The following is a 22,360-nucleotide window of genomic DNA, read 5'->3' as shown; positions in this document are numbered from 1 at the left end:
AAAGAAGGGCGCGATCAAGCGAGTTCTTTGACGTAACTGTCCTCTGGGAGAATTTGAGAATGAGGAGGAGCGGCCTCGCTTCTCTCCTCCTCGCTTCGGTTCACCAGCTTGACGGGACGTAGCGAGGAGGAGAGAGAATGGGAATCGTGACGTGCCTTGTCTCGTCGGCCTCGTCGTCGGCCTCGTCGGTTCAATCGCGCACTTCTTTTCCAAAAAAATACGGCGATCCGTTAGATATATCGCCGTATGAGTGATACTTTTTGGTTTTGCAGCTTCCCGCCTATCCGTTTGGCCTTGTTTAGTGAGCTCGAAATTTCGGTTCAGTATGCCTTTAAGCATCTAAGTATGCTAAATAATGCTGAAGGTAGGTTTGTGGGTTATAGCTGTATATTTTATTCTTTATTCTATTAATCTATGGGACGTTTTGTGAAGACTCATATCAAATACATTAATGTTGTTAGGCGTATAATAAAAGATTGCAATTCCGAACGTCTAAACACTACAAAATCGCAACTGCCGAAAGCGGGTTTTCAGACAATTTCCGCCGGTGCCATGATTGGAGACGCCTCAAGCCTAAACCCTATTCGCTACATAATCTATACTACGTTAGAAATATCAAAGTATAATATTGTAAAACATTAGAGTAAAATACACTTCTTATTATAAACCTAGATTTTTAAATGCGAAATTTTATATTTTTAATACGAAATTCATGTTGATAACGGAACATAACCATTTTTAAGCATTTTAAAGGCCTCAATGCTCAATACCAGAGCACATACCTCTAACATATGTGTTCCGGGTAAAAGAGGAGTGTAAAAAAAACGCAACAAAAAAAAATGATTTTTTTTTTGTAAGGAGCGTGCTGAAATTGAGCGGAAAGTAAAAACCTTCTCTCCTTCATAATTTATTTCTCAGTACTCGTACGATATTAAGACGCAAACTTTACATAATGTGGGAGGCAATGAAAAATTCTACACGTGGTATTATTTTAAAAACAAAACTAAACATAGTCGACTACAAAATCCGCAGTTTAGGTCACAGTTGTTCACGGAGGCAAGTTTGGGGATTTTCACAAAAATTGGATTGACGAATAATAAATATTAGTTGAATTTTCGTTTTACCGACTAGCATATATATCACGATAAAAAAAATATAGAAGCTCTCTTTTGAATACTTTGAGATTGAGAGTGATTCAAAAACGCCACACACGGCAATCGTCAAAACCTCGTCGTTTTTTTCCCGCTTCCTTGAGATCTTTTTCTCAGAAACTAAACATGTCAGGATTTTTTTAAAAAAAAGCATTGTTTTTCTCGAAACATGCGCCACGAAATGTAAAAATTTTAAACAAAATCAAAAATACGACCGCCCCTCGATCGTTGGCTGAATCTAAATGAAACCGCCCATATAAAATATATATATATATATATGCGATGCCGCGTTCTACACTATGGTGCACGTTCAGGACCTGATGCACTTATTGTAGGATGCCCTACTTATGGGAGTCATATCTGAGTGTGAAGACAATTGAAAACTTGCATTTTTTCTGAGTGTTATGTATGTTTTAGGAATCAAGTGAGTTCGATAGTGCTCTTGGGGTACTTTTCTCCCGGAATTCTACATTTTTTTATTACCAAGGGCCTCAGAACATTTATAGATCATATGCTGTGAATAAAGAAAACGTATCCACTAAGTTCTTTTTTCAACTTTGGCATCCCTCATCTATTGAAATAGCACAAAAAGAAATGTTTCTAGTTTTATTGTTTTTGTTCATCTTGGTGTAGTAAATAAACAAGCGGTACTTTTGTCATGGCAAGATGTGTAGTCGGTTAACCCGTTTTCATTCACGAAGCTTATATTTAAGGCTGTGGTTAGGGTTCCGTCCTGACGGAAGAATTGACCCCACTGGAGTTCCGTCCAAACGGAATTCCATTTCCGTCGAGACGGAACCTTTACATTTCCGTCCAGACGAAACCGGTAGTCACCGCTAGAGCTCCGTTCAGAGGGAAGGTTAGAAAACCCTGTAGATTTCCGCCCAGCCGGAACGGCGGTCGCCACTAGAGTTCCGTCTAAAGGCAACTATAGCCGCCGCTAAAGTTCCGTCCAGACGGAAGAGAAACGCGCCAGTGAGGCTCCCTGCAGCATACACGGGGGTTGATCCCCATATGATACACCCCTGACCCATTTCCGGAATAACAAATGGCAATGTTCCTATGTAAATTTTAATTTAGTCTTCTTTAAGTTGATTTCACTTGTCCCAGCAATCCTATATCATTTCTACTGCTTCATGCAACACAGTTTGTCCCAACCTCTGCAAACCACACACCTCCGGCCTCAATAACCTCATTTACCCATTAAAAATCTCCTCCCATGCAGGTGTTTCTTTCGTTTTTTTTTTCGAGTTTGTAATTACTGAGAGCCAGATACAGTGAATGTGGTGGATATCGTTTTCAAAGCTTTATTCAGGAGCGACAAACATGCAATGCAAGACCTGAGACTGGGTGTATTGTCGTAATGAAGGAGCACTCCCTGTATCCACTTCCCACGATGTTTCTCCTTGATTGCAGCGCATCATTTTCTAAAAAAGTTCGGGGAATAAGAACCCGGTCTTGTGGCTCCCACTTGTAAATAATCACGAGAGAAAACACTCGTGGCATCCTAAAAATTTGACCGAGAGACTGTTATTGTTTTGTTTAGCTTGGACACGAAAGAGAGCAATATTCTCTACTTGGCCCTCGGGACAGAACAAACGGGGCTCCACGAGGCTTGCTGTCGTTCCGTCTGGACGGAACTCTATACACTCCGTATATTTAATTATTCGTTGACATGTTCATCTGTTTACGCGTTCCCATGAAAAACAACAAGGAAAGCAACATTCGCAGATTTAGAAAAATAAACACATTAACGGACGGAAAACACACTGCTACATTTGCTTCTTAAATGTGTGAATCAACCAGCCAACCCGCCCCCAAATCGCGCCAGGAAAGGCGCCGCGCGAGCTTGATCACTGTCACCTTAATTGTGTTCGCTTTATTTTTTTTTTTTTCTTCCCGTTTTAGGGTTTACAAGTATTACTTTAATTTTTATTTCGTGGTATATTACTTCTGAGCTCACGGGCCCTTCCTTTTAGCATATGTTCAAATTTCACGTGGAATTGAATATTCAGAAAGTAGGATAACATTTTTGCTTTATACTAATGCTTGACGTAGTTATTTTTGATAAAATCAAGTTGAGAGGACATTCACCTCTAGAAAAAATACGCCTAAAGTTTCGACCTTACAAAACAACATTGAATGCCGGAAGGTGATAAACACTTTTAAGATATGAATTGTAAAGAAACGCAACTGAACAAAATTCACTGAAATTCATTTGCAACTCTTAAGACCTCCGTTGCTCCAGACGTCTCACCCGAACTGAAGTTAATTCTCTAATGAAGAAAAAGAGCGCGCGCGTAGAACCAAGTGCATGTTCTTATTTACTACCGCTCAAACCTCACCAAGCCCCAAATCGCCCGAGGAGCGACGCCGCGCGAGCTTCATCACTAGCACCTTAACGGTGTCTGTTTCTCCGAACGCACCCCCCCAAAAAGAAAACTCCGTGACAATGCGGCACCAAAGTTAACGATGAAGAACGGGCAAAAGCTCATTACCGTCGGACGGTCGAGCTGCACCCGCTGCTATGCCCAAGGGTGTCCGCAGATGCACCTACGTGCGATCTACGGTTCATTCTTCCCCAAAAAGGCGCCGACACTGAGCCGCGAATGAGCAGGAGGTCCCCAGAAGAGGCAACCCGATGAAAAGATAAGCCTTGTCCTCATGGGCAGGTGAACAGGACAAAGGACCCAACGGGCATCGTCATCATCAAGGGGCCCCCGAGTGCATGCCTTGCCAGAAGATGTACCGGAGAAGCCCCCAAAGGCCGCCACGATGACAGAAGAGGTCGTAAACGATGGACGAAGCCATCATCGTGGGAGCGCGCCGCTTCACAAAAGGGTCGCACCCAGGGAAACGCGCTGCGTGTGTGTGTGTGTCCCAGTGCTGCCGTTTTCCCACGGAGGCGTGCTGCGTGGCGCCTCTCATCGTTTACGAGATGTCTTCGTTATTGCGGTACAATTCGGACTCCCCGTGCAGGGGCGGGAGTGCCAGGAGCCGTGAGCGGGGTGGGCTACTGCAAATGGCCTCCAGGCTAAGGGGTTCCTGGAAAGGACCAGTTTGTTGGTGGTCAGCTCTGCATCTATGGGGAGATCTGCGCAGCTCGGCAAACGCGGGTAACGACTGCTAAGGCGCCACCCACATTTTTTTGTCGTGTTTGTTTCCGTTTTTTAGGGAACCAGGGGACTGAAGGACAGTAGTCTTGTTCAAGGTCAAAAGGTCATTACTTTTTGTTTTGTATGGGGTTCCTTTCCAACGTGTTTTCTCTACAATTTTCGAATTGCGTATTTGGGAGAATTTCACTCGAAAGCGCTCTGTGTTTGAACTTTTGATAGAATGGGCCTCACATGAGATGATGGTCCAAGGATACGGTCGCGAAAGCGCAGACGGATGGAACGTAGATTCCTTGACCCGACATGCCGAGGGTAACGTTGCGTAAGGGCCTGCAAACGCTAATCTAGCTATTATTTGTTATGTATATGGTTGATTTCATCTCAAATCGGGCAGGCTTAAAGAGTCTAATTTTTAATTTTCACGAAAAAAATATATATTTGGGGGGTATTTCTCAAATGAGGGAGGGCACAAACCGCATGTTCTCCCGATTTTTTGTTCTCGAGTTACGAGCCGTAGAAGCCGCAGTGGCAGAAACTAGTGTTTTTGCCTGCCGTCGCAGGTCGCGTGTTTGACACCCTCTGCTGACGCTATTGTTTTCTCTACACCCTTTTAACTTTTCCCCCTTATTTAATAGATGTTATAAAGATACCTTGATGTATTCAAATATTTTTAGGAATTTGATTGTTTTCTAAAACACATGTCAAACTCGTCACTCCGGTCGCTTTTCGGTCAAATTTCACAGGTCATTACTTTGTCTGTACTTAAGGTAAATTTTCTTTCTTTGGCTCTAGAGAAATCCCAAAGCAAGCCCATTATACATATAATAATATCATTATGATCTGTCGACTAGCCGCTCCGCTACTTCACGTAAACGTTGTAAGAAATAACAAATGTTCAAAGTTTGAAGTCGATTTTCTCAAAAACCCCATTTTTGTAATTTTTGATTTTTTAGATTCTTTTAGATATATTAGTCGACTACAAGAAAAAACAGTCTAGAAATGTAATATTTTGGTTATATGTCCTCTGTTTGAGCCGCAATCGCGTGAAATGTGTGAACATTTGTTATTTTTTACAACGTTTACGTGAAGGTAGCGGAGCGGCTACTCGGCAGATAATAATGATATTATTATATCTATAATGGGCTTGCTTTGGGCTTTCTGTAGAGCCAAAGAAAGAAAATTTATCTTAAGTACAGACAAAGTAATGACCTGTCAAATGTGACCAAAAATCGACCTGAGTGACGAGTTTGACATTTTGTTTAGAAAATAATCAAACTATTAGAGATATTTGAATTCGTGAAGGTATTTTTGTAGTACCTATTCAACGAGGAGGAAAAGTTAAAATGGTGTAGAAAAAACACTAGCCCCAGCAGATGCTGTCAAACACGCGACCTGCGACGTCAGGCAAAAACACTAGTTTCTGCCACTGCGGCTTCTACGCTTCGTAACTCGAGAACAAAAAATCTGAGGAACATGCGGTTTGCGCTTTCATTCATTTGAGAAATGCCCCTAAAATATATATTTTTTTCGTGAAAATTAAAAACTGGACCCTTTCAGCCTGCCCGATATGGGAGGTTTCATCTCAAATCGGGCAGACTACAAAAGTCTGATTTTTAATTTTCACGAAAAAAATATATGTTTTGGGGTCATTTATCAAATGAAGGAGGGCGCAAACCGCATGTTCCCTAGATTTTTTGTTCTTCAGTTACGAAGCGCAGAAGCCGCAGTGGCAGAAACTAGTGTTTTTGCCTGCCGTCGGAGGTCGCGTGTTTGACACCCTCTGCTGGCGCTATTGTTTTTTCTACACCCTTTTAACTTTTCACCCTCATTTAATAGGTATTATAAAGATACCTTGATCTATTCAAATTGTTTAGGAATATGATTGTTTTCTAAAAAACATGTCAAACTCGTCACTCCGGTCGCTTTTCGGTCACATTTGACAGGTCATTACTTTGTCTGACATTAAGGTAAATTTTCTTTTTTTGGCTCTACAGAAAGCCCAAAGCAAGCCTATTATAGATATAATAATATCATTATTATCTGCGGAGTAGCCGCTCCGCTACCTTCACGTAAACGTTGTGAAAAATAACAAATGTTCATTTATTTCACGCGATTGCGGCTCAAACAGAGGACATACAACCAAAATATTACATTTCTAGACTGTTTTTTCTTGTAGTCGACTAATATGTCTAAAAGAATTTAAAAAATAAAAATTTACAAAAATGGGGTTTTTGAGAAAATCGATCTCAAACTTTCATCATTTGATATTTCTTACAACGTTTACGTGAAGGTAGCGGAGCGGCTAGTCGACAGATCATAATGATATCATTATATCTATAATGGGCTTGCTTTGGGCTTTCTGTAGAGTCAAAGAAAGAAAATTTACCTTAAGTAGAGACAAAGTAATGACCTGTCAAATTTGACCGAAAGCGACCGGAGTGACGAGTTTGACATGTGTTTTAGAAAACAATCAAATTCCTAAAAATATTTGAATACATCAAGGTATCTTTATAGTACCTATTGAATGAGGGGGAAAAGTTAAAAGGGTGTAGAGAAAACAATAGCGGCAGCAGACGGTGTCAAACACGCGACCTGCGACGGCAGGCAAAAACACTAGTTTCTGCCACTGCGGCTTCTACTGCTCGTAACTCGAGAACAAAAAGTCGAGAGAACATGCGGTTTGCGCCCTCCTTCATTTGAGAAATACTCCCAAAACATATATTTTTTTCGTGAAAATTAAATATTAGACCCTCTTAGCCTGCCCGATTTGAAATGAAATCACCCATATATATCTCAGGGAATGAACTTAAAATCCTATTTAATCAATCACAATGCAGATTGGCTTCCGACGAAAAACCTTCACGGTTTCAAGAATTGTGTCGGCATGGGTGATCTTCCTCCATTAAAATTAAGTATCATTCCCATTGTGCCAAAAACAAGTACTTCTATTCTCTATTCTAACGTCCATTCAAATGTCCCCATTTATGGTGTGTGTGTGTGGGGGGGGTGGGGGGGGGGGGTTAACATTCACGAACGCACATGTTCCTTTTGCAGGGTTAACAATAATTAAAAACATTTTACTTTTAATCGAATCACCGTGTTGAGTAGGGAAGAGCAGTTAGAGAACAAGACGTGGAGATTGCTAATTCCAAATTCCTTCACTCAGTAAAAAAAAAAAAAAAAAGAAATGAAAACAAGTTACTATTTAATTTTTTAATGCATAGATGGTTGTTTATGGCTCTACTTTTTGTAACGGGTGGTGGCTTGCGCCACCTAGCAAAAGCCTAAAAAGGCAAACCTCAAACCAAGTTGTTTTTTTGCTCGTTTTGGTTTTGAGCATGCCAGCCTGTCCTGCCACAGATAATCATTTACGCGCAAATGTGATTATACGGCACCGGAACCACCTTGCTCTCTAATGCTCCGGAATACTTATCACCTCTGGCAAATAAAAACAAAGGAAATAAATAAAGACATACCGTTTAGGAATTCCGCACAGGCGTGAACGCAATAGAGAGGGCGATATGTCGCCGTAACACGCTCATAAAAAAGGCAGCGGCCCGCACGCGCCTCGGAAGCGAGGTCGTGTTGTCGGCTTGCGTGACAACCAAAGGGCGGTCGGGGAACCGATGATAATCGCTCGAGAGGGGCGCTTGAAAGGGAGGGTGAGTGCAGCTAACGTGACGACGACAGGTTAACCCGTGTCAGTCTTAATAGTGCTGCATCCACGCATGTCGCACGTCGTCGGTTAGTCACGTGTCAATTTCCGTCAACAGTTAAGGGGCGTTGCGTTGACGTGGATGGAACAACTTGTAAGTTAAAAAATCTCGAACATAAAAAAAAAAAAAATCTTGCGAATAATCGTCTGTGGTCGAAGTTTGGAGGATCCTCAGAGATATATAACCTGACAGCTTATTTTTAAGCTGTCAGGTGCTATGTCTTTGAGGATCCTCCCAGGGCGTGGCGAGCCACCGCATCTTGTTATAGCTCCACCACCAATTAGACTACGGCATTATTACCTGCTACGAATGCTCAAGAACAAATCATGAAGCAACAACCGTGAGCATAGCAAGGCACAGCCTGTGTTTCTTAAATTGTCGGCGACAATATAGTCACCGAGACCTTAAAAAACAAAGCTCGTCGTTTCTTATGTTCACAGTTCTTGTTTCGTGATTCGCTCTACGGCATTCTCGTCGGCGAATGCCGCGGCCCCATTGTTCGCAGAGCTATAGACCAACTTATGTTTACAAACAAACCACAGTGCCCCTAGCGGACGCCAACGTCGCTGCGCATGCGCAATGGGCTGTGGGCAAGAAGCGCATCGTCCCCCGTCAACAAACCACTGGTATGCGATGTTGTCAGCGTCGGCGTGAATCCCCGTGCAATTTTCGCGTTAGAATTGTTGATTCTACGTCTTCCTAGCAATGTCTTACAACTTTAGTGGCCTAAGCGAAATTAACGAGGCTTGGTACACCAGAAAACTTCACGTAAATAATGTGACGTGCTGCGATTCATTCTCGTGAATGCCGCAGAATGGACGCTAAAACCATGATGAGATTCTGCTCGCTATTTTCAGTCGCGACGTCGCTCGGACTGCAAAAGTGTCGGCGGCAGCTGCGGTGCTCGATGTCGATATTGAAAATCGCTAACAGAATCGAACCATAGAAATCAGGCATATGAAGATGATTATGGCAACAGGTAACAATGATCAACATATTGTATCTGTTTACACCAAGCCTACTTACCTCAAACAACCTTCAAACTTTTTGAGGCCCTGCACTTACTTCATATTCCAATTACCGGGTCAACTTATAGTCTACGGGCCACTGCCGTTTGAACAAACAGACGAGAACAAGCAGACAATTTTGAGAGAGCAGACGACAGTTCGAACGATCAGGCGGCCGCTTTAACTTGGAGACGCACTGAACGTAGTCCCCGGGTGGTCGGACATCTTGGCGGTTTTCACGCGTTCATGTTGGAACGAAACAAATAAATTTGACAATTGCAGGAATCCGTGAATCAATCCAAAAGCTGCGCGCACAAGCAATCGTGGTCCGACGGCGTCTGGTTTTCTTTTTTCACGGCACCTATTCAGGTTTTCAGACGAACCGCGCATGCAGAAAGCACATGAAAACTGATCTTCGAACCTTTCCTGACCCATCGATTACAGTCCCAGTCACGGCGTTTCGACGAGAAGGCAGTTTTTTGTCTGGTTTCTTACAAAACAAAAAAGGCATGGACGTCCCGCATGGTGATTTTCGCCCACAGCCCCATACCGGAAGTGCGCCCGACGCGCCACCACCGGGGCGTGACGTAACAGAGCTGAGTTCCTGTACACGGAGAGAAACTGAGGGAGAGAAGGAGATGAGAAGACGAGGGTGCACGTCAAAACGCGGAGCTCTCATTGGACGAATTAGTGGAAAGAGGCAGAAACTGCCTGCCTTTTGTCTCCACTCACTGTTCGAACCAGTTTGGACACCGGACACCGGCATTCGGCGTTCGAACGCGAGACGCTGCACGAGGAGCAGACGACGTTCCTGATCGCTCCTGATTGGAGGGAGGCAGTGGGCAGAAGCAAAGTAAGCCAGCCTTGGCGTCTACCCAATAATCCTTCCATTCAGAGCTCAGAGCTCTCACATCCCCGCGCGATCTGATCTCCTCTCCCTCGGTTCCTCTCCGCGTATTAGGGGACGCTCGTTAGTAGCCATTCCCCGCTTTTCTTAAGCTCTCAGTGATTATGGTATATTCATCACTGGGGTGTTGGCGACGGTATTTGGAGCATTCAGTGGATGTGAGTAGGAAAGGGCGCCAGGTGAATTAAGGGTACCCAGGCGGAAGCCGGGACAGCTGTCAGCCTGGCGCGAAAACGCGTGGTGGACAAGCATGTTTAGGGAATAGAAATTTGACAAATAAAGACCGAGAGGTTCTAACTACTTCAGCGTGTATATAGGCACAGACTACTAATTCTTATTTCGATAGACGGAATGAGCATAGTCATTCGAGACGCCCGAAAATCGCTTTGTCTTGAATATATAATCTGCGTTTTGTAATGTGATTTCACGATGCTTGCCAGTGCAAAATGATAAAAATGATGTATAGCCGTTCTCTACACAAACCGAGACTCGGGCCCTTGTTAGAGAAGAGCGCGAAAGTTCATTCTTTTAGCAAGTACGGTAGAACGTTCTTCTTTACAAAAAAAAACTTTCAGACGCTGTGAGTGTTTGTTCGCAGTAAAGTTCATGTTACGCACACACAGAAGAAGGTAGGCGAGTTCCCTTTTCCGCAGAACAGCAGGCAACGAAATCGCGGCAAACAAAAGAAGCACGTGCGAACCGGATGACTGCGATGCCTCGAAGATGTCTGCGGTGTGGTAAACTGGGACTCACCTGCCCACTCAACTCGGCATGATAACCCATGTTTTGCCCCTTAATTGGTATCTGTGACGGGCCCCCCAACGGGATTCGGATAAAACGCCGTGGATTGAAATTGGTCAGCCAGTTCAGTGTGGCCGTGTGGGTTTTTCCTCAGTAAACTAATAAACGCATAAACTTAAAGTGAAAGCGACGATGGATAACCTTTTTGTGGCAGAGAGGGATGCGGCGCCGGTTCACCGTGGCTTTAGGCCAGGGCAAAGCTCTCGTCAAGCTCATCGTCACACTCGTCCTCGGTGACCTCTAACGCGTCCGTCATTAACTCCCGTATGGACGACGTCCTGATGCCGTGAACTTGCCGTTAAAATGCCAAACTCGATCGAGAGACTTGGAATGTATATATGGAAACCTTTCGAGCATTAGTTACTAAAGCCTGCACTAGTCGTTGCGCGCTCCGAGCCGCCTGGCTAACCTCCAAATTTGACCGCGCCTGCTCTTCCAGCATGGCCACATCGCTTGCGGCCGCCATAGCTTGCAATGGGACGCGTTAATCTCGTCTAATGGCAAGACGTGCTCAGTGGTAGCGCGTAGGAAAAACTGCAGTAGAGACATAAAAGTCTGGTGCTGCTACGCTGCGTGTATACCAAACACGGCTTTCTCGCCCATGGACACTCCACGCATGTTTAGTGTCCTTTTCAATGTAGCGATTCCTCAACTAAAAAAAAAACCTCGAACCGCGTCGACAATGGTTGCTCCGATACTTGGATGTCTCCACCGCTACTTTGATTGTACAAGGCGTCAGTTAATCGCGAACTGTATCCCTCATGTGTGCGCTTTACGCTGGATGTCGTCGGTTCGTTTGATTCTTAGAAGCGCAATAGTTCGTTTGCACGACAAAATGACACGCAATTAAGTTTAAGTGGTACAGGCGTTTATTCTAACACGCTAATATATATATTTTTTTTAGGTTAGATTAAGCCGTGCAAGCAAGTGCAACAAACTAAAGATCGCAAAGTTGTAGCAATGAAAACACTGTGGCAGCGAGTAACACATTGAACGACTCGTTGTTTGGCACGAAGACTTAACCGCACGCTTTCTTAATTTACACAGATTACGCTGCTGTAATTGCTGCGCTTTTTACGCCAACTTGTGTATACTTTGCTACCTCTTGCTAGATGTTAGGAAATTGAAGGAGTGGAATTCGCGACATGCGCCTAAAGTTAATTATACTTTATCAACGCGTAGACTGATAGCTCAGGCGTCACTATAGACCGCCAGATCTTTGTGTAAATTATGAAAATATTCATGACCGTCCCTCATTATTCCTGAGAATAAAGCGTTATTCGGGCCATATTCTTGTGTCGCCGACTCACTCTCAATCCATTCACAAAACGAAAATAAAAAGATTAACGAGATGCATAAAATATAAAAAGAACACATAAAGACGGCATAATATTAGCATAATAAAATTAAAGGAAAAAAAAAAAAAAACCTTCGTTGGTGGCGGGCACAGCCGAAGGCGCACTCCACGGCCAAAAGCCTGAAGGTCAACTATGGCGGCAGTGTCACGCAATATCAAGATGGCGGCGTCCATACAAAGTTGATGTCAAACCTCTCTACTCTCGGCAAATAAATGTAAACAAAAACGTGGCATACAAGCCTCAAGCCGAAGAATATCTATGGAAACTAACGTAGCTAGAAAGCAGGCTGTAACCCATGAAACATGCAGACACGCTCTCTTATCAACCCGTTTTTTTTTTCGTTTTTATACCGAAAAAGAAAAAAGAAACACAAAAAAACGTCATCGATTCTAGTTATAGAGTAATAAACATAGCGACGTGGCGTAAAAACACGAAGAGCCGACAGGAGCAGATGACACTCTGCACTTCCGCTTGCTCGTGACTTCCGGAAGCCGATTATAAACGCTTTGCAGCAGCAGTACATGGGCGCCGCCATAACTGACCTTTCGTTTTTGTTTCCTCTTATTCCGTTTACTTCACTTCATCGTTACCACGGCAGGACAGGTTATTCCCATTCAGGTTTCTAGTGTGCCTTCTTTCCTATAGCATAAGCCTTTGTGGAGGCTCGTCAATTCTCGCTTCAGTGACTCGGCATCTCGGCAAGACAAGAGAAGGACCGCAATGGCGGTTGTAATCTGGCTCGTGTGCAGAGCGCCAGTTGAACGCCGCGACTGCACTTGCCCTGCGCCATCGCTTCACAGACTCCAAACTTTCCTGGCATAAAAAAAAAAAAACATAATTAAAAAAATAAACAGCGCGAAGACGTGAACAAAATAAAAAGGTAACCGGCAGAACACAGCGCTGGTTCTCGACTGAAGTGAATTCATGTCAGCGTCTAGTATAAATTACGTGCATGTCGCCCAAATATTCATTTTAGTTTTTATTATGTATGTATACCAACTAGCCCAAACTTCAACATTAATCGACTCTTCTGCGATCGCGAAAAACTAGTTCATACCTATACTTAATATTGACCAGACCACACACGAAATACGCTTGGCGTAGAAACAGAACCAGTTTTCTATCTTGACAGTTATCGCAACCTCTAAAAAAAATGTCGGTTCGTCTATTGATCCGTAAATCACATCGGAGATTCAATCACACGTATCTACGGAAGATTTTGGAGGCCGAAAGAAATGCGCTTTCTCCGAAAACTTATATTGCTATATTTTTAATTTCATCTTATTTTAACATACTCCCAGCCGTGAGGCCAAAGCAGGTCCGCAGGCAATTGAAATGTACAGGCATATTTTAGTATTCAAAATGCAATGAATAATACACATATTTTCACTATTCACGGCATCTGTGGTAAAGCAGTTCTATTCATCGGTATGCATGTAACAAAAATAAAGTTTCTAAATCAGTCCATGTTGAATAGACGCCGTAATAATTTTGTTTGTCTCGTTCTAGTTGCATTATTGAAATTTGCCAATGTAACATAATTATGAATATCAAAAAAGAGATGACCATAAATCAATTGAAAAAATGTGTTTCGGGTAAGTATTTATCTGGTACTTATGGGCAGAAGGTTCGCATCGGTTTTCTGCAGAAAGACTGAGTTTGTGGATCGATAGCGATTTCAAATGAATCGGACAGCTTTAGTTTGTATGCATTCTATTTCGCGAATATTTTGTTGTGTGAATGGTTCCCAAACTAAGCTTGCATATTCAATCGTTGGTAATATGAACGACTTATCTGCAGTTAATACGAGTTCTGTACCGGCAAATTCTAAATTCTGTCTATGTGTCCAAAGTTTTTTAGCGCTTTATTTGAGGAGGAGGAAATAACTTTATTGAAAAAAAGGAGGCTTGTTCTAGGTGAGGACCCTAATCTAGGGCTCCAGTGCTTTCCGTCGCCATTTTTCCTTGCTCAACCAGCTCTCGCTGGCTTTCAGCAGACGAGCTGAACATCGCAGCTTCCCAGTTCTCGTAGGTAGGGTTGAACTTCGGAAAAAGAGAGAGATTAGATAGGCATGCCCACATTACATGGTAGAGTGTCGGATACCCCCCACAAAGGGGGCACTTATCGAAGTATCTATCGGGACAGAAATTGTGTAGGTTAGCTAAGTGTGTGTATGTATTTCTCCGTATTTGACGCAAGGCCGCAGCCTCCTCGCGAGAAATGTTATTGTTGGGAGGCGGAAACTATCCACCGAATTCAGAAAACTCACTCAAACTACACTCAAACTGAAGGGCCCCTCCACTTCCTCGGTGAAGGCGCGAGGGCCGGTGCTGGCCAATCGCGAGGACGGATCCGCCGTCGCGATTGGCCAGCGCCGGCCCTCGCGCTTTCCTCGAGGAAGTGGAGGGGCCCTTCAGTTTGAGTGTAGTTTGAGTGAGGTTTCTGAATTCGGCGGTATGTCTCATTTCTTTCTGATGTACAAGAATCTCTGAGAAGTGATGTGGTACCGGTTCTGGTGATACTAGGGAGCCTTCATGTGCGCTTTGCTAGGTTGATGCCACCCTTTGTAATACCGCTCGCCGACAAACCAGCAACAATTTTTGTTCTCGGCGATAATCCGCGGGGCTTATGACCCTCCCGGAAACAACCACCTTATCTCACAAGTTCGGAGCAGCGTTGTGGAACCCACGGAGGGAGGATTAGCATTTTCCCCCTCGAATGGGAAAACCGATGGACACAAAGGCCACTTTCCGGTGCGCGGGGAAACAATGAGAGGAACAAAATGGCGGTGGAAGAGGATGTGGGAAAGGGAAACAGGCAGTTGGCATCACTCTATGCGAAGCGCACATGAAGGCACCCTAGGTGATACGTTTGCAGTGAAGGTGCCCGGAAGAGGGGGGGGGGGGGGGGGGGCGGATACTTTCCTTCGACGGACTGGTGTCCCGGTGTCCACACCAGCCTGACGTTGGGAATACCATTTCCACTTTTGAGTAAGAGTTGGTTTGCTTTGTACCGTTTCAGGGCTGCTTTAGAGTAGTGATGATTACTAGAAGTGATTGGTTTGTTGGACCGGTGATGGCCAGTGCTATGGTCATCTCCTCGGCCACTACTGAATGGGTGGTTCTTACTGAGGCTGTGACGATTGTGTGAATCTTGTGGTCGGTGACACTTGCTACCGCTGCAGTCCGGTCCGGATACGTTAGCTTGTCTGTGTGTCTGACGTTATTCTCGTCATCTAGGTCTCTTGAAGAGCATCGGCTCGTACCTTCTGGTGGCCCGCGTGCAGGGACGGATTCATGTTGCGCGGGATTGTTGTACCTTGTTTCAGAATTCCTGTGGCATTTGAGTGGTCTCTTGATAAGTGCTTGGGATGGGTATTCTCAGGGAGCTGATCACTCGACGTCCCGTTTGTGTGAGGGCAAGGCTCTCTTTCTGCTTAGCTAGATGAGCATTCGCCAGTTTCTGGTAGGTGTTGTGGACTCCTAGCTGTAGGGGCTTGGCGTTGTGTGTGTACGGGGGTAAATCCAAGGTTATCTTGCAAGCTTTGTGGATGATTACATCCATATTGCTTTTGTCCCTCGCGGGAAGTGTGAGGTAGGGAGTTTCATACACGATTTGGCTGATGATGAGTGCCTGCGTGGTCAGGATTAGGTCTGGCTCCTTGAGGCCGTGTCAACGACTTTTACCTGGCTCAACATGAGGATTGCTTCCGTGGTTGTATTCGTGAGTTGGTTAATTGTGTAGCCTGTTCTGCCGTGTTGCTCGATCTATAATTTGGAATCACAAGGTTGATTGAATTTTCAGAGCGCAGCTCTTAGGCGGTCGCTTCCGGCTTGTGCGGCGTCGCCGTCGCCGTCGGCGTAACCGCAATGTCACGTGACCCCCAAGTCACGTGACCACCTTCCCCGAGGTCACGTGACCGCCCCTCCCCGAGGTCACGTGACCACCTGAAGTCACGTGACCCCCTCCCCCGAGGTCACGTGACCCCCTTGACGTCACACGACCCCCCTGAGGCCACGTGACCGTAAGGAGTCACCTATCTCTCAGTATGCCTCCATCTTCCTCCTGAAGAGCTGCGCTCCAACCGGCGTTACAGGGAATTGTAAACGGCTTTCATTTTTTTTATTGGCATATTTTGTTTTGACAGGGGTGTCAAGTCGATCGGGACAAACACCAATAAACCTTGCAGGTGTAGAAAGATACTCACCGAGCCCCGTCGCTGTATTTCTTTGTGGGCATACTTTATCGCGCTGATTCCGATCGTTCTGTACGGCCTTGAATGAGGAGTTTTGGTAGATTCTTCCGATAACTTCGATAACAATACCCCGCACTCCGCGGACACTTTTGCGCACGCACCTTATTATTATCGGACTTTGTTATCAGAGGTGTCGAAACGATCTGCTAAAACTCCCTTAAAAGGTTAAACTACTTCCGTCGATCTGCTTAAAAGTTGCCTTGCACTGCTGTTTTCGGCGAGTATTGGAGTATACCATACAGACAAAAAAAAGTATGGTAAATTGGAAGTCAACCCCGTTGAGTACGCGAAAAGTTCAAGCATCACAAGCGTTTATATCATTTAGCAGCACGGCTAGCCTGCTCAGTCAGACGCCTACGTTCGCGGCGCTCTTCATCCGCTAATTTGACTCGTGGAATACGTACACTTCAAACGATAAACACGCTGATCTTCCAGAACGTTCTAACGCACCCCTCTCCCTCCTCACCTCCTCGTTTACCTCTCCTGTTCACTCTACCCCTAGCCACATGACGTCCCGGTGTGCCGATCGAAGGCCACCTCACCCCTCCTCTCCCACCCTTCAACCAATCAGTGCCGAGCCTCGCGGCCACGCTTTTATCGAGGCTTCGCGTTTGGGCTGCACGAAGTGCCGTACACTTAGCCAAAGAACGTCTCACGTTAAAAAAAAAATAAAGAAATCAGAAGTAAAATGTTGTTAATCCCAGGCTTCTACCATAGGCTCCCCTGTGGAGGACAGTTCCACAAAGCACAGGGGAACGCCGAACTTTATCTAAAGATGGTGAGAGGCGTGTGCAAAAACATGTAAGTACCTCAACGCATATACCGCATTCGGCACACCTCTGCGTAAGTCCAGACGTGCGGCGCTCAGGTGTCGTCCACGTCCTAAGTGGCATCGAAGTTCAACAAATTCCCGCTTACCTGTAGTAATCTTCCTTGCAGTAGATGTTCCCGTCCCTGGCGAAGCAGGTGAGCTCTGAGTCGAGCTGCTGCTTGCAGTGGCAGCAGCGCAGGCAGTGGGTGTGCCATTGGCGCTCCACCGCCAGCAGGTAGAAGCGGTCGGCGATGGGCGCACCGCAGGCCGCGCACAGCTTAGCCGTGGCCGGTGGCGAGGCAGCGGACCCCGGCGATGGCCTGAGCGACTGCGTCGATGAGTCGTCGGGGTCCGAGCTGATCACGGGCATGGCTCGCTCGGCCTCGGCTCCCTGCGACACAGAAGAGGACAAACGTGTTGGTGTGCGGCCGAAAGGGTCGATAAAAGATGGTCCTCTACTGTGTATACTTAGGCTACGAGCGACGAGTCAGCACGCGGACATGGGCTTGAAACATGCCTTTTTTAGTGAAAGTGCTCGCGCAGCGAGAGCACTTTCTATGCAAAGCGGCGATTTATAGAAATAATCTTAGGCTAAGGCGAGACAAAATGAGACATGTGGGCTAAATGCGACATTTAGGGTTTAAGGCATATGTGTTAGAATATTAAAATGTGATTAATTTGATACTTTGCCGCCTTATTTAAAACAAATATCTGCTGCAATTAGCGGAAACACCTTGGCAAAAGAAACTGCAGTTATTGTTCACGGGTTGATGAATCGCCAAAATGGGGTGAAATTCTGCACTTGCAATCTTCTAAAGGCCTATAGCCGAGTTTCGAAAAAAAAAAGAAAAGAAAAAAAGCCACTATGCTACGGCAATTTCTTATTCTATTCCTCTATTTTAAGTTTCCTGGTAAAATTGTTTTGCTTTATGTTTTTATTATCATGACTAGAAGATTGTCTAAAGAGCAGTATATGCAAAAGACAAAGAGCGGCAATATAACCACCAACTGGCGTAAACTGATTTCTGTCGAGTTTAGTGATTGTTTTAGAGCTGTAGCTTTTTTTTTTTACCCTAGTTTCTATAATGGTCCGGAAGTGCAAAGAAAAGAAAAACATCTAGGACTTTGCGGTGCAAACGTTACACGAAGAAAGCACATGAACGATGCATGAGCAGCGTCAGCGAAAAATGCAAAAGGGTGTTTTGAAAAAGTAAATTTGGATCCAAAAAAATTCTTTGCGACAAGAAGAGTAAAATATTTTTGTGCCTATTGTGTGTATAAAGAAGGCTCTTTTTGGACGCACTTAAAAGAATGTGCAACGAATAATTTACACTTTTGATCAAACGAATGATGCAGGGGAGGAAGATTATTCAGAGTGAAGAGGATCGTCTGCAGAACAATTCGTTCACTGATTAATCCAGTTAAGTGGAAGCGCTCTCCAAAACGCGCGACAAGTGCCAATATGACTGGCAGTCCGTGGTGTACAAGAACTATGTTGCAAACATGTAGAAAGAGGAGACACATAAGGGGCGATACAGACGGTACAGTCCCGTCTGCATCTTTCTTATGTGTCTCTTCTTTCCAAGTGCTTAAAAGTACCAACACGCTCAAATAGTACAAGTATGTTGCAACACTGCGCCCCTTCTGTTTTTCTATTGCACGGCGTGCGAATAGTGGACTCACAAAGATTGCGTGGGGGCCCGCGCCGCGGAGTATACATCAATTGCTCAAAATACAAAAAAAAAAAAAAAAAAAAAACTCACCTGCCTTTTTTTTTTCCTTATTTTGTGGATGTCTCGTTTGTCCCCGGGGAAGGGGGTTGGGCCAAAATGAGATATTTGTGACCCTTAGTTACCAGTAAATATCTTGTAGTTCTTCTAACTCGAGACTAGTCGTTTTGACTGAACGCAATCCTACGACAACCAAAAAGAGTGTAGTAAACGATTTTTTTTATTCACTATAAGTAGATACAGCCTCGATTTTGCAATTTTTCGTCTCATTTTACCCCGCCTGACCCTAATAATACGATTTGTTCTCATTTCAAGTAAAAACCCACACTAGACGGCTTGACGAGCTCTCGGCCCCCGTACAGAGTGCAGCAGCAACAGAAGCCGCATGACAGGAAAGTTCAAGCGAGGTACACATCATTTATCCCTAAGCACAAAAAAAAACAGTACAAAAATCCTCCCCGCAATTTTATCTTGCTGAATGAAGTAGGCCTCCAGGACAGCATTTAGTGAATTTTTTTTTTCATCCTGTTATCCCTCATACTTCATTCCTTTTGCCAAAGGCTCATGAGCCAGTAGCCATCATACCACTTATGTCAGAGTTAAAAGCATATCTTCTATTAATCATTTTAGAACCCAGGAATCCTAGTTTTAACCCTGTCTACTTCGACCTGGGTCAACATTGTACCGACGTGCTGTCGTGTGTCGCTATTGCGAGATACATGTCAAATCCCTCAGGATACAGTAGTGGCACTGCATGGCTGAATTTCGCATCTACAGCGGAGACATCACAAGCCTATTGGTGCTGACTTCCAGCTCTCTAATCATACACACAAGAAGATTGCATGCTTTATTTTGGGTGAATTAATTATACTGGTCGAGATTTCGCTATAGTGTATTTATAGTCACCGACTGGACAAGAAGAGCAGACCGTCATTTTCAGATGCCCGTATTTCAAGCTCGCGTTCGCTGCCTTCCATAGAGCTTTGACAGCGCCTGTACGTTTGCAGCTTGCGAAACGCCGTAATTGTTTTCGAAGGTGGGAAGCATGCGCCGAAGGCGGGACAACTAAATAATATCCCTGCCGTTCTTAGGCCGTGTCACACTGCTTACACGTCAGAGAAAAGACAGTCTGCATATGGATTAGAACTAGAGTAATTGCGAGATCCGTGCTTCGGATGCCGCATCGCAACGAGTTGAAGGAGGAAACTTCACACGTGGCATTCAAACGACTGATATTGCGGTGATTCGTGTCTGCATATTGTCTTTTGGTGTATGCATGAGCAGTGCGACTCCCAGCTTTATTTTACACTCGAAATAACCATTATAGGTGAGCAGGGTTGAAGGAAATCATTTGCCGCGGTTCAGAGTGAAGTCGCGAATGACAAATGTATCACCCGAGTATCAAACGAGTAAAACCCTGCACTCTTTTAGTTCAACTTTTGCTCTCTTTCTCGGAGAGAGAAGGTGATGAGATCGCACGGGGATACCAGAGAGCAACGCTCTGACCGAAATGATTAGCGGGTACACGCGAAGCTATAGCTGCCCTGCTGTCTACTCTCTCTTCGAACGCATTCGAACTTCGAACGCTGGCGTCCAGCTGTCGCGTTCGGGAACTGGCGTTGAATGTGTATACATCACTGATTATTTGAGCACGATCCTCAGCCAAACGCTGACACATCGAGGGGTTGCGTTGGCCGGCCGCGGGGTCAGCGCATCACGAACGTACAACTTTTTGTCATTCTCATGGGTTTTGCCTTCAACCTACAGCCTCTAGGAGCGCGACGGTTCGATCTCGTCCCACTTAAAAGAGTAGGACTTTATTGCGGCTCATATGTCTAACACACCAATGGCTTCAAGGTGGAAACTCGGCGTGAATGTCTAATTGTGGCTCATATGTCTAACACACCAAAGGCTTCAAGGCGTCACTCGGCGATCACATAATTCGCTATGGAATAAACCTGTTAAGTGTTCCCGATCTGTTTACGCGAATGACTGGCTCGGACGTTGTTCGTGAGAAAGGTTGGACGCCAGCGAGATGGCCGTGCTACCCGAGAGACCCTGCTGGGCGTTGGCACCTCAGCGGCCGAAGGGGGATTGATAGTACATTTCACAAGCTACGTGCAGCAGGGTCGACGCTACGTGGCGCGCCGAGGCGGTTGCACCTGCACAGGGGGGGGGGGGGGGGGGGGAATGTCCTTCTGAGGCCCCAACACCTATTGTCGCTGTTCCCCAGCAGGCCTCTGTAGAATGACACAGTGAGCTAGGCGCGCTCGTTGGACGGTTGGTTGAGAGCCGTGTAGCATCCACAGTGCTGCACGCAGCTTGCGAAATGTGCTATAGGTCACTGTTGTCCCGAGGTAGGGTAGCTAGAGTGTGTGCACCGCAAAGTCCATGAGGCGTCAAAATAAATAGGTTGGTTATGTGGTTTTGGAATTCGGGGAGAAATCGGGTTTAACCCGATTCTCCTGCAACATGTTCGGAGTGTAAAAATCGGATAAAATCGGGTTTCACTCGAAAACAAACAACCCTAAACATATTGTACTGTCGTGGCCGACCTGCACCCAGCACAAACCAGCGGAATGCGGTCATGCGTCCAGGGATCGGGCGCTGGCACGGGGCCACTCCAGTGTGGGTGTGCTCTCTGCGCCAACGCTACACCGTTGGGCAACTGAGGGCGAGGAGTAGAAGCAGACTTGTAAGTAACGCGTTACAAGTAATGAATTACTTTTAATCGACTACATTTTACTGTAATTTTGTTACGCTTCAATTACTTCCTTTAACGAAAAACTATCCTTCTAATTCAATTACTTTATTGCTGTAATCGATTACAAAACTACCCATTACACATTTTCTCAATTTTTTTTTTTATTTGGGGGGGGGGGGGGGGGGGGCGGGGCTGGTGGGGATAGATATGCTGGAGTCACTCAGGTCTGGGCAACGGTCACTTTTTTCTCTTTTTCTTTTTCGAAACCACTAAGCACGGGACCTCGAGGAACGGTAAGCCACTTCACTATGCTTCGTTCCCTGGGTACATTGTTTTGGTACACCGGAGACTATGTCCGGGTGTGTAAAATGACATTACCCAACCTCTTGTAAGTAATCTATTCAAACAACGTTCTTTTTTTTCTTTTTCTAAGAGTGATTGGGTGTTTTGGCGTCACTCACTCAGCTCTAAGCGAAAACGGACAAAGCTTTCTTTTTTTTAGGAACAACTGAGCACGAGACCCCAAGGATTATGCTGCCGTAAAAAGAAATTTGAATGAAAAGTAACGTGGGAAGTAATCGATTATTTTCGAGTGACTTTTCGATTACTTTTTGAAGCTGTAATTGTAATTGTAATCGGTTACTTTTTTCAGTAACGTGTACACGTCTGCGTAGAAGAAACTACGGAGGAAAGAGTGGACAATTCGGTGGGTTCACGCGTGGTAAAACAGACGAGGAAACCGCACAGAGTACGCGAAGAGTAAGTTCGTCAGCCTCTTTTGCAGAGGTTGCGGTGACGTGACAACGC

General features: G+C 45.1%; 1 protein-coding gene across 1 annotated transcript in view; it reads right to left on the bottom strand.

Moving 5' to 3' along the window:
* Window positions 1-22,360, bottom strand: part of LOC120840826 (LIM/homeobox protein Lhx2) — a 76,776-nt gene that overhangs the window by 18,777 nt on the left and 35,639 nt on the right. Inside the window, exon 2 of the mRNA XM_040211554.3 lies at window positions 17,227-17,510. Coding sequence (XP_040067488.2) covers window positions 17,227-17,489 — 263 coding nt within the window. The 5' untranslated portion in view covers window positions 17,490-17,510. The remainder of the gene's footprint in view (window positions 1-17,226; window positions 17,511-22,360) is intronic.

This window comes from Ixodes scapularis, unplaced genomic scaffold, assembly GCF_016920785.2.
Source record: "Ixodes scapularis isolate PalLabHiFi unplaced genomic scaffold, ASM1692078v2 PGA_scaffold3__209_contigs__length_174095766, whole genome shotgun sequence".
NCBI lineage: Eukaryota > Metazoa > Arthropoda > Arachnida > Ixodida > Ixodidae > Ixodes > Ixodes scapularis.
The sequence above is the reverse complement of the archived record's forward strand: the minus strand, read 5'-3'. Positions and strand labels throughout refer to the sequence as shown.